The sequence below is a fragment of the Eulemur rufifrons genome, chromosome 1, assembly GCF_041146395.1.
Source record: "Eulemur rufifrons isolate Redbay chromosome 1, OSU_ERuf_1, whole genome shotgun sequence".
In the NCBI taxonomy this organism is placed as follows: Eukaryota; Metazoa; Chordata; class Mammalia; order Primates; family Lemuridae; genus Eulemur; species Eulemur rufifrons.
The window spans coordinates 42,804,028-42,817,444 of NC_090983.1; the positions used below are offsets into that span (position 1 = coordinate 42,804,028).

At 36.0% G+C, this 13,417-nt stretch overlaps 1 protein-coding gene across 1 annotated transcript in view; it reads right to left on the minus strand.

Moving 5' to 3' along the window:
• Nucleotides 1–3,117: 3,117 nt before the first annotated feature.
• The window catches only part of FAM171B (family with sequence similarity 171 member B), a 59,228-nt gene continuing 48,928 nt past the window's right edge, over nucleotides 3,118–13,417 (minus strand). Inside the window, exons 5-8 of the mRNA XM_069469885.1 lie at nucleotides 12,594–12,764; nucleotides 10,390–10,506; nucleotides 4,729–4,852; nucleotides 3,118–4,462 (exon numbers count right to left, since the gene is read on the minus strand). Coding sequence (XP_069325986.1) covers nucleotides 3,118–4,462; nucleotides 4,729–4,852; nucleotides 10,390–10,506; nucleotides 12,594–12,764 — 1,757 coding nt within the window. The remainder of the gene's footprint in view (nucleotides 4,463–4,728; nucleotides 4,853–10,389; nucleotides 10,507–12,593; nucleotides 12,765–13,417) is intronic.

Genomic DNA, 13,417 nt, shown 5'->3' on the forward strand with positions numbered 1-13,417 from the left:
TTACAAATCTTCAGATTGTTGCAGTTTTCAGCAGTAAATATAGTAGTAACAGCAATAAATACACTGAAATATGAGAGTTCTCTGAAAGAATACAAAAGATAGAAACACTTGGAAACAAGGGGCAAAATGTCAACTCTAGGTCTGAAATAGAAATTAATACAGTTGAATTCCTTTACAATGCTGGTACATGGGGAAATGAGTAACTCATACCTTGTAAGTGAATACGTAACTTTGAGCTTTACCTTTCTGGGAAGTTTTGAGGGGCATAATTTGACCCACAGAGCTCTAAAACCCTATAATATATATTGATACCAGAGGATTCAAACACACAGAAAGTGATCTGAAAATGATTGCCAAAGCAAAGGAAGTGCTTTTATTCATTAACATTTGTGATCTTCATGGCATACTATGTATTATAAAAGGGTATAATCCCTATATAACTGCATAAAGTCATAAAAATTGATTTTACAAACTCTCAAGATCATATTATGTGTTCAAAAATACATATAGCTGTGCTTTAGTAAATGAATCCATCAGTTGAGACAGTTTTGCCTTTAAGGTATATCCAAAGTATATACAAAGGATCCACAAATGTTAACAATTTGTGAGTAAAATTATCTAGGTTTACATTTGCAGAAAAATTGTACTAGTTTTCAATTTAAAAATTTAAGAAAGTTGTGAGTATTGATTTATCACTTGGGTTAAGAAAAAGTAGATGGCTTCAGCTTTTTAACAGGAAATCCGTGAACTACGCACAAATGAGAAGTCACGTTCTTTTGATCATTAGAAAAGATAAACTGCCTATAATTCCCAATTGAGAACAGCATGTGCAGTGTAAAGAAAAAAGTTTTATTCTGAAACCAAACAAGTAGTTCTAGAAAAGCCCTTGGGATACATAGTCTCATTTCCCTCACACAAGAATGAATAAAATAAACGCCATACCTGAATGGTAAAATGGTATATGCCCTTATATCAATCTGTGTATTTCATTACCCAGCTGAGATGAAACATTTTTATTTAAGGGTGGGAAAATATATACACTTAAAATATTGAGGAGGTACAACATTTTGCTATATAGTTTCTAACTCAATCCAACATAAACAATTATCTATACTGGATTCAAAAAAGGATTAAACACACAAAAGAGAAATGTTACTTACATGCAAAATTCATTGTTCCAACATGAAACACTAAGTCTATTTCTTAATAAAACTGCACATCTGTATAATCTGGCTAACAGAAAATGTACACTTAAGATATTATATCCTTCTAATAATGCAGATCTATATCAAAGGCACTTCAGCAGAGTACTAACTTTTTAACCTTTTCCAAATCATTTTCATTCATGCTGCTTTTGATGTATCTTTCTGTATAAGACCAGTAAGAAGCCTCTTCTAATGGTGAGCCTTATCACTACTCTAATAATAAAAAGCAGCAGCCTAGGTATTACACAAACTGTTTATTTCTTCTATGGATTGGGATAATACATAGCAAACATTTGCCTAGGTCTTTATGTTCTTTGGGTTAATATAGAAAGGTAGGAGAGTTACCTGACAGGACATGTTTCAGAAGTGTTTACAAGAAAAAATTGCTGAAGTCTACTATCTTAGGGAAGAAAGCTGTTGTCTTTCATTGTACATTTATCTACAATTTTACTAAAGCTAATGTGGCTATTTTGGTTCTTTCGACTTGTTTATGTGGTTTGGGTCTCTATGTTGCTCCCATGTTGAACAGTAGGGGATGAAAAATCAATTTAGTTTCACTTTTTTCCCCAAGGGAAAGGAAAAAGTGCTTCAGATATTTGTCTTTATGGAAATTTTAAGAAAAATGGGATGAGTTGATTTTACTTAACAATAAACTTTCATTTTTAGGACATACCAATGATAATTCAGAGTTGAAGACACAATTAAAAACTGCTGTTAAATGTATACACACTGAAATTCTTTGCTATAATGAAAAGGATGTGCATATATTATGTATAAAACTGAAAAAAATGTTGCAAACGTTATCAGTGACTTAAGGAAAAACTTTTACTTTTCCCCTGAAATTGAAACTGTTTTCCTCATACACCTTTTATGAATGTCAACATCTCGTGTAGAACTAATATTCTGAAGATATTTTTGAGTCTCAGGAAAATGGCATTTCTTTTTCTGCCCATCAACATTTCAGGGAAAAAAATAATCAATGTTTATCTCCACATATTTTGTTAACTTTTTGGTGTTCATAAAACATTTTCAGATCATTGATTTTTAACTTGATAGCCGTTAAGTGACTGAGATTGGGTTTTTGGAATAGAGGAAATATACTAAAACTGACTTTAGCCTACATGTATCAGTGAGCCTTAAACTAAAGTCACAGACTTTTTTTTCAGATTGTTGAGGGGTAGAAAAAAGTAAATTTAAAATAAAAATTCAGTATCAGAACATTCATTTCTCAAATTTCTAAATAACAAATTACCATCTTATTTATTCTATGAAATTATACCTAAAAACAACCAAAGAGCTGGTGTCTCCATCTCCAATGACCAAGCAGCCTCTTGCTCATCTTATGTGAATGTAGGATTTACTTTTGGGATGATATAAACACATGCTGTTTATCTCAGAAAATGTTTGGTTTTAAACTCCAGAATAGCATCAGTCCAGAACATTTATCAAGTAATTCTCAAGTACAGGCAGAGGAGGAAATAATAGTATTTCACAAGAACATGATACCTGAAGAAGACAGTTTCATTTCTAAATGTTCCATAGGGTAGTCACCAAGGCAGAGGCGACCTTTTCGTAAGCAACTTTAGTAGTACATGTTTCACTGTGTTATTCTTAACAGAGGCAGGGCCAAATTGATTGACTGAGCAACATTGTCAAATAACATCCTGATGCCATTTTACATTTTGAAAACTTGGATACTTCAAATTCATCACCCAAAAACAAATGAAAAGAATAGGTCTCTTGATATCTTTCTCTCTGATTATGGCATTACCATTTCACTATTTACTCTGCTTGAGACATGTCCAAGGACCATGAGATTGCTCAGTCTCAGCTTCTTAAGTTCATACTGCAATTTACAACAAGAAGCAGGAATAGACAGCACGAGACAGCAGACACACAACCACCCTAGCAGTTAATTTATGGGGATCAGTGGGCGTTCCTCTCGCTTCTTCCAGATATTAGTCTTGCTATCTCTTTTGGCTAGTGGTGGTCTGCCCCTTTTTTTAGTGGGGGATGTATTGGCTTCAAAATCTTCAGTAGTGCTTTTTCTTCCCAGGGACTCCTCCCCAGGGTGCTCCATGATAACTCCACTCCCTCCATCTAGGATGTGCCTTAAAGCTGGGTCCTCAGGGGAGCAGACAGTGGTTCCGCTCTCACTGCTGCTGAGGTCTAAATCTTCTAAGTAAAGGATCTTGGGTTGATGCATGCTTTTGATGAATGTTTTCTCCCTCTCAAGCTTTCTACTAGAGTGATGCTCGTTCATGTCTACCCCAGAGTCCAGACTCGTGTCATTGCTCTGGGTTCTCTTGCCCTTTTTCAGGTCTATAAAGGAGTGCCTCACTTGCGCGACTGGCTTTCCATCAAGAGAAACAAACCAGGCTCTGGGATGGGGGGAGGGCTTTCCTTTGGACAGCTCCAGGAGGGTCTGTTCTGAAATTCCTTGAAGCTCTGAAGAGAATGGAGTCATTACAACAGCCTCATTTAGTGTTCCAGGAACAGAGACGGATTCCAGTAAGCTGTTCGAATATCGGCTCCAATCTGAAGTCTGGGATGGCAAACTCTGTTGACCTTCAAGTATGATATCCTCTTCCCTGGCATCTGGGGGCTGTGCATGAGAATGCATTGGCATTTTGGGCAATGTCTGTGTAAAGTTTTCTCTGTTTACTGGTTCCATCAATTGGCCATAGACTAACTGTCCCTTTCTTGGCAAAGTAGCTGACTTAGTAGCATGTAACTGCTCTGGAGTGGAGAAGAGGTCAGACGTTTGAAGGATGGCAATGGGCTGGCTGTAGATATGCATAAGCTGCTCAGGAATGTGGGAACGCCCATACACCTCCTCATTACCTGGGAGGTACCTCTTTTCCTCTTGAGCATCACCTAAAGATGAAGATAGATTGTTGTTAATATGTTTAGGTTGTTTGGATCCTACATTGGGCTCCAAAGACTGTGTTGGGTTTCTTGAATAATTATTTTGATTGACTGACAGAAATGAAACATCTTCATTGTAGATTTTAAAATTGTCCCGAGTTTTTACCATGGAAACTCTTTCTTCTGTTTCTGTCTTTGTCGGTTCCTTTTTCTGAGGGCTATATGAGGAGTTTTTGGCATTGAGTAACTGTGACTTGTCCTCCGCTTTTAATGCAACCTTGACTGAACTGATGTGATTTATGTGTGTGGTTGAAGTCGTCTGGTCTCTCTTGAGAACCTCAAGCTTCGTGATATTTCTTTCCCTTTTCTGTGGAGTACCACACTTATCCCTAAAATAGAGGAGAAGGCAAAAAATATTTAAAAGTTATGATCTGAAAGGTTCATTTTTTCGAAATCACCCCATTATATGCACATCACAGGTACAATGCTACTGTTAGAATATATCCATTTTTATTTTTAATCTACATATTTCAAAGACTAAACTATTTCTAAAATAAACTTTGTAATGCACAGAACATACTGAAGTACCATAATTTGATAGTTCATATCATACACATTAATATTGTATATTCATACACATTAATATTGTTCTTACCTGCAATAGCAAAGCAGTATAGCAAAAAATCCAATGACAATGACAATTGTTCCTCCTAATATGGCTGTAAGAAACACTGTGTGGTAGGCAGTTATGTCCTTGGAATCTTCATTTACACCTGAACCTACATGGTTCAATATAAACAAAGAAAACGTTATTTTAGATCAAATATTTAACTATGTCACTTCCTGGGTGAGGCAAATTGAATATGTGTACACACTTTTGTTTGCTTCCCTCCCATGGCAGACTTCCCTGTGGGTAAAGTAAACCTTCCCTATCCTTTGAGCTTAACTGGTTGACTTGGTTTGACCGATGAACTGTGAGCACCTTAAATGAGGCTGCATGGTGTGCCTTTGCCCTCTTGCTCGGGCCTTCCAATATGTGAAGATTTAGAAAGTCACTATTTGTTCAACCTGGGGTCTAGAATGAGAAAATCTGTTGAACTGAACCAAGCCAAGCCCAACAACAGTATAGAAGTCAGCCCAAAACGCTTGTAAAATATAAGTAGCAAATAAATGTTCAATATTATTAGCCACTGAGACAGCAGGGTTGTTTGTTTCTGCAATGCCTGCAGAAATTGGTATCTAGATGCTGCTATCACAAAAACCTAAAATATGTGACACTGGCTTCTAGATTAGACAATGAACAGTGAGGAAATGGTTTTAAGAGGCAGTAAAGTGGTAACCCAAGTAGCAAAATAAACTGGGAGAAAATATTTCTAACTTTTTTGTTGTTGTTTATTATACTTTGTACTTTAACAGATGCAAAAAATATTTCTAACTAATTTAAGCTTTGTGCTAAGAGGTTTTGAGATAGAATGTTGATTATTAGCTGCATTTGATTTAAAAAATTCTGAAGTTAAATTCAAAAAAGAATTTGCCAAAGCAAGCACAGATGTAAGGAATAGAGAGAATCCAAAAATTCTGGAACTTGAAGGACTCTGAGTTATAAGTCCTTCCACCTAGACTCTAGAACAAGACAATCCCCCAGGTAAGGGGTAGCAGAGGCACAGTTGACGCACCGTCCTCCTGTTTTGACAGAGCGCAGGTATACAAATGCTGTTGCAATAAGCTTTATTGTAGTAAATGCTGGCTAATTCACTAGGAGGATCAGCATAGGCTATTAAGAATCTGCAAAAAATGCTACTGGACAATTAATCTTGAAGTAATCTGCTTCAGTATCACTAAGGCTTCAATAATAAGTCTACCTGTCAGTATCAACTAGATTCTAATATGGGTTCAGGGTGATGGGGTGAGAAGAGTGAGTGGTGGGACAACTGGTTTTCTAGTAATCTCTACCATGAGGAAACATCCATAGTGAGGCTTCCAACTGCACCGAGGACACTGGAAGAAACGGAAGGACCACCAGGTCTTTTAAGTCTATTTTTTAAATTCTTCATCGTCTAATTTGATAAAGGCAAAGCAGTAATAATAATATTAAAAGTTTGGAGAAGCAGCGTTGTGGATATCCACATAGACGTGGGAGCCAGAGTGTCTGAATTGGGATCCTGGTTGCCTCATTTATTTTTATGCGATCTTGGGCAAGTTTCATTTCTTTATATCTCAGTTCCCTCATTTGTAGAGCAGTAATAACAGTCATATCTAATCCATGCAAGTTGTTGAGGATTAAATGAGTTAATACTTGTGAAACACTTAGAACAGTGCTTGGTTCATGATGAACACTCAGTGTTAGCTCTACCACACCTTTGTTGTTGTTGAATGAAGCTTCAAGGTTATAGAAGAGGCACTCTAGTATTGGCCACAGTTTCACAGATCATGACTGATAATAAAGCCTTTATCTTTTCTAATGGGCAAACAAGTAGAGCAATGCACAATATGAAATTTCTTCAGACAAAAAGGAAATGAGAGTAACTTAATCTTATCTGTAGATTCCTAAGGAGGATCAAGAGCTGCAGGACAGTAAAGTTTGATAACAACTGGGTATATATTAATACATGTTTCCACAGTGGAGTAATGCTAATTTTCACTCCACAGGAATCCAACAGAACTCACATTTGGAAATAGGTTGATAACTATTGGGCTTGCTCCAAATCCTATACATATGACAATAGCAAAAGAGTATGCATCTGCTCGTGTGCATGTGTGTGCATGCCTACGGGGTTAGAAAAGTAGAAAATCACAATGTATTTTCATTCAAATATATTTGGAAATGCGCACTTAAAACATTAACAAATACTTGTTTATTAAACTCTGTTCTGCCAACTACTCTCCTGCAACAATCTGAAAAATTATTTTAATCTCTTGCACTTAGCATTTTTACCAAGGAATTCTAGAATTCTATTTAAAATTTAATTTAAAAAACAAAATTTAGTGTATTATAATAACCACATTATAACTAAAGTAGCTCCAGCACACCAGACACTAATTAGCCCATCATAGGACCAATTTTGATTTTATAGTAATAATCGCATCTTAAAATGTTTAAGAATATTAGGTAGGGGTTGAGACATAATAAAATGTGTGTGTGTGTGTGTGTGTGTGTGTGTATGCTCCTAGTTCCTGACACAGCTTCTAAAACCCTTGGAATTTCCTGAGCAATAAGGGTGCTAGAAGAATCTTTTGTTCTATTATTTGGACTTTGACCCCAGTTCCTGACACAGAGCACCTAAATTTTTGGAATTTCCTGGATGATAGGAGAATCTTTTGTTCTAATGAGGCAACTGTTGATGGGCTCCTGGATGGGGGTTAGTCACCTGAAAGACCAGGCCATGGTCAGAAGCTTGAAACTTTCAGCCCTACTCCCAGCCTCTGGGGAAGGGAGAGGGGCTGGAGATTGAGTTAATAATCAATCGTGCCCTATATGATGAAGCCTCCATAAAAATCCCAAAAGTATGGGGTTCATAAGAACACTGATGAATACATCCATGGGCCAGAAGGGTGGTATGCACCCCAACTCTGAGGACAAAATCTCCTGCACTCGGGACCCTTACAGACCTTGCCCTATGTACTCCTTTATCGGGCTTCTCATCTGTATCCTTTATTATATCCTGTATAATGAATTGGTAATGTGTTTCCCTGAGTTTAGTGAACCCTCATAGCAAATTATTCAACCTGAGGGGAGAGGGTTGTGGAAACCCCCAATTTGAAGCCATGTTGGACAGTGTGGGTAACCTGGGGACACGCTGCTTGCAATTGGCATCTGAAGTTGGGGCAGTCTTAAGGGATTGAGCCCTTAACCTGTGGGATCTGATGCTAACTCCACAAGCAGATAGTATCAGAATTGAAGTGAATTACAGGACATCCAGTCAATGTCCACTGAGAACTGGAGAATTGGTTCGTATGTGAAAAGGCCACGTAAGGACCTTGTGAGAAGGTGACCATCTACAAACCTTACAGGACCATGATCTTGGACTTCTATCCTCCAGACTGTGAGAAAGTATATTTCTATTGTTTAAACCATCCAGTCTGTGGTATTTGGTTATGGCAGCCAGAGCAGACTAAGACAATATCGAACTCCCCGCTTTGGAAACAAGAAAACTAATACACTCAGATGGGTAAGTACCTATGTCAAGCTCACTCAGTTAATTACAGGCAAAGCCAGAGCTATCATCAAGTTATCTATACTTCTACGGGGTTCTGTTGTCTATGATATGCTTGCAGAATAGATTTTTCAAAAGAATCACTAGAAGGTTTCTAATTCAAACTAAATGAGAATCCCATCCTTTTATTTTAGTACTCGGATCCACACAAAATCTTTTCCAACAGATATGCTGGGACAGAACTTCTACCTGTTTTAGAAAACAATTTTGGCTTTTATAATTCACAAAGCCATCTTATATAAATTGATTGTTTCAGATATATTCTTAGTGGAGTTATACTCCTCTATAAAACTCAAATGCTTCTTAGGGTTATTTTTATTAAAAATAACTTAGATTTAGTTGAGTTGAAGTATTAAATATTAATTGTTCTTTTTCATCAATATTTCATTATAGTTGCAAATCTAGAATGGGATAAGGCCAGACAGCTGGCAAGACTGCATGATATTTTACATCATGAGGAGCAAAAGTAACCATCCTCTGGTTCCTCAAATAATATTGTAAGTACTAAATTCAAGTAGAAACAAAAAGAACATCCCTCTTGATCAGCTATGGCTAATGATTCATATTTCTTTTATTGGAATACTAAATTTTGGCTTCACTGAAAAGTCTTGTTATCATGGATAGTTTAAAATTCAAATATTGTCAATATAAAATGAAAATAAAAATCAAACTGGCTTACCAAAACTCTCTTAGAAAACCCTGAGAGCCTTCAAAATAATAGTTGTTATAAAGTTAGAATGCTGCAGAGAAACATATGTAAAAAGTCATTCATATCCCAGATCAAGGTATGTACTGAGACTATTCCTAATCAGTTGCCCAGTCAGCAGTAGCTGTCTCTCAGCTGGGAGCCAAAACACTTGACAAACCCAAAGAATCATCCCTGGCACATGAGTGAAGATGGTAGAATGAGAATACATGCATTCAACTTTCACTCTAAGATCTTCACTAAATTTTGCTTTATTTTGAGTCTGTAAATACACAAACCTACAAGGATAAAGGAAAATGAGACAACAGATGGCAGCAACAAACTGCTGAAGACCAGAAAGTTGATTTAGCAAAGCTGGTGGTAGAGAAAGCCAAAAAACAACCCAATTTATGGCAGCAAACACCCAAGCATCCTGAAAGTGGTAGCAGGCTGACAGTGCAACCAGACTAGACAAAAGCAGGTGAGAAGATTTTTCTTTAAGATTTAATGGATAAAATAGGCAATGTTTGAGTACTTTGAGAAATCTACACAACTTGAGATGAATGTAGGGTTTCCTTAGGTACAAATTATTTAGATTATTTTATACTATGTTAAATCTAAGGACATGCTCATTTCTCCTGGAATACGAATGTCCCTACTGGACAATTCACTGTTTTTTACCACCAGCCTCCATCTACTTTCTGTTCAAAATGTAAGTCCAATCGTCATTTATTATATCACTTGTCTTCTCTTGGAAACAACCACTATTATTCAAGAGGGCACTATTATTCCAGACCTCTTCTCCCTATACCCCCACCAAGGGGTGTACTCATGACCCAGTGGGATAATCATTCTTCATCCCTATAATGATCAGGGACACTAAGAGGAAAAGACTGGAAAAGCGTGGAGCCAGCCATCATGCAGCAGCAGACTGGCAAAGACAGCCAAGCGGGCCTGCTAACTGGGCCCCGGCGCTGCAGGGATTCCTGGCTTTTGGCATCTGGTTCTTCAGCCTTCCCTAGGATCCTGTGAACTCTCTACATACTTCTAATACAGTAAATTTCTTTGAATTATCCAAAATCTTTTTCTGTTGCTTGAAACCAAAAGCTTTAACTGATCTGGGTAGAATTTACTTACGACACAGTAAACCAAGAAAAATACTTGATCTGAACCAACTTCAGTCTTCACAGATTGATCTACCATATATTCATATAAGGGGCCTTAGAGTCCATGGAACTTAATTTTTTCTTATATAAATGGAAAAAAAGCTGAGATCAAGAGATCAAGCGCTTTTCCCAGTGTCATATAGCTGGTTAAAGTGGCAATGCTTAGAATGAAATTGGGGTCTGCTGATATCAATTCCAGCAAGACTAACTGGATTACTTTTAAATATTACTTTGTTTCATTTTTACAATACCTCTAGTTCCTGGAAGTGGAGCTGCTATCCAGTAGCCCAAATGTGGTGCATCATATGTCCAAATTAAATGACTGTTATATTCCTTTACTATTCCCCGGCCATGATTTACCCAAGCACCTAAAAAGGAAGGTAAGTAAAAAAATACCAGTTAGTTATAGTTATGTATCTTTCGAGATGATAGGATTTTTCTGATTGTCATGGGTAGAATACTTCACAGGACTTTGTCAAAGATTACAAAAACTGTGGCAATATATTATCCTGGGATAATATATATTATAATACAGAACATACGATAATATATAAAATACAATAATTTAGATGATTTGTTATGATCAAAACAAATCATTATAAATAAAGGATACAATGCAGATATATTCAGAAAAATCATGACTCTCCAAATATTTAAAATGTGCATATTGAGATATCTCTTAAGGATGTGAATAGTGGAATCCCACTTCATCATCAGGTAATTATTTGTCACCTGTTCTGGGATTTTGATTAAACACTTACCGTATATGTTTTATGGCCTTATTAAGTATTTTTATTCTAGTATTGTTAGCATTTTTTGAAAGTTTAAGAAAGTAAGTTCTAAGAACAATGCTATCTGAGCCAATAAAATTTTGCCATCCATAGAAAAAAGAATTCAGTAAAACCTATAAGTTTGCTATATATTTGTATTTTGATTTATTGATTTGTTGCAGTAAATTACCTATAACATGTAAAACAGCCTTTTTAAAGGTAGAAAAACGTAAAATGATAGGAATGATTTACTTATTGTGTTTAAATAACACAAAGTGTTGCATAGGTATAAATCAATTCAAAAATTTTGTAACTGAAAGGTACCTTAAAAACAAAGGCATTTCCTAAGAGGGACAACCAGAAACCAGGACTCAAACAACAAATATTCTTTGTTAAAGTGTTTTAAAACAACTTTCTCATTCAACAAATTGGGAAACTGAGGCCTAAATAAGTTAAATGACTTGTTCCAAATGGTACTGCTGATAAATGGACTAGACTCCAAGTTTCAGAGCTCTTAATCCAATGATTTACAATAGAATATTATCATGCTTGTATAGTTTCCACTCTTTCTTAAAAACATATTACTGCTTATCTTCTATAAGTGAAAATTTGTGTGGTTTTTTGGCCTCACCACCCACACTTTCAGTTACAGTGAAATCCCATTCCAAGTCTCTCCTTTGAGACTCCCTGTTCTCAGTCCACGTGACTAGTTTGGGATTCCATCCCCAGCTCCAACATGTGACCTAAGCCTAAATAAATCTGTGCATTGTACTTGCCGGCCATAAAGACAGGTTCCAAGATGGGCATGCAAACTCCACTCTACAACCACAGTGAATCCAAGAGCTTGTGCTGCAGTGAATTTAAGAGCTACTAGGAAAAGAATCTCTCTTTTCCACTGGCCTTCAACCTGGCTAAGTATAAAGTTATAGCACCTACAGCCTTCTTGTCACTCTGAAGGGAAAGCCTATCCTAGAAAGAAGCTAACTCTGAGAAAACAGATGAAAGAAACCAAGCCCTGTAAAACTGCCTAGGCTTTGTAGCATGCCTCACCCAAGGCAGTCCTACCTCTGGACTTTTCAATTATGGGATGATCATTTCTTTTTCTTTTTGGTAACTTAGACTCCCAGCTTATTTACATAGGAACACAAGAACAAAACCAAGGGAAGCCAAGAAGAAATATATACATATAATTGTAGATGCTATTTAGAAGGCAAAACCCAGGGATGAAAATTGGTATGTAAGGATTTTTTTTTTTCTGGGAGGGCGTAATGATCACTCTATCTCTTAACACAATGTTGGTTATTTTTTGAAATTAGCAAACATTTCTCAATTCCCTTAACCAAGCTTTTAGATAAGCTCATATTGTCTATCAAAAGAAAAAAATCCTACAAGGAAAAATAATTTTTTAAAATTTATTTCTGCCTCTAAATGTTAGGTAGTAAAAAGGCAAGGGATGTGAATAAATATTGCTACTTTTTATATAATGATATAATGCTATTTTTTAATATAATTTCCCCCCATAGCTGTATTAATCAAAGTGAGGCCAATTTTAGTCACTAACAAAGTAAATAAAACAATAATGCTACTGAAAAACTACAGCTGTATCAAATTCATAAGACAAAAGATTCAAATATTTAAAAGAAAATGTTCAAAATATTCAGAGTATCTTCACCTAGCTCACATACCTGTGTTCATATCAAATGTCCAAGCAGGTATTCGATCCCCTGCACTTATATCATTTGTATGTAGAAGGGGAAGAGAAACTTGAATAGAGCCATCCACCTTTAATTCTTTTCCTCCTGAATATATTTTCACACATATTGCAGCAAGAGGAGTCAATTCAATGTTTTCAAAACCTAAAAAAGGAGTTTATTAAAATCATACGTAAATAAAGGTTGTAGTTAGTTACCTAACAAATTATTATGAATCTAAAATATCTAGTTCCTCTATTTCACCCAGGGTTATTCATCTTAATATCAAATAGTTACACAACCTAACTTTGCACCTGAAGGAATTAGAAAAACAACAAAAACCAAACTCAGAGTTAGAAGAAAAAAAAATAACAAAGATCAGATCAGAACTAAATGAAATAGAGGCCAAGAAAACAATACAAAGGATCAATGAAACAAAAAAATTGGTTCTTGGAAAAGATAAAATTGATAAACTACTAGCTAGACTAACCAAGAAAACAGAGAAGATACAAATAAACACAATCAGAAATGAAAAAGGAGGCATTACAACTGATATCACAGAAATACTAAAGATCATCAGAGACTATCATGAACAACCATATGCCCACAAACTAGAAAATCTAAAGGAAATAAATGAATTCCTAAAAACATACAACCTCCCAAGATTGAGCCAAGAAGAAACAAAGCTTCTGAATAGACCAATAATGAATAATAAGATTAAATCAATAAAAAAAATCTTGCAACAAAGAAAAGCTCAGGACCAGATGGAGTCACAGCTGAATTCTACCAGATGTACAAAGAAGAACTGGTGCCAATCC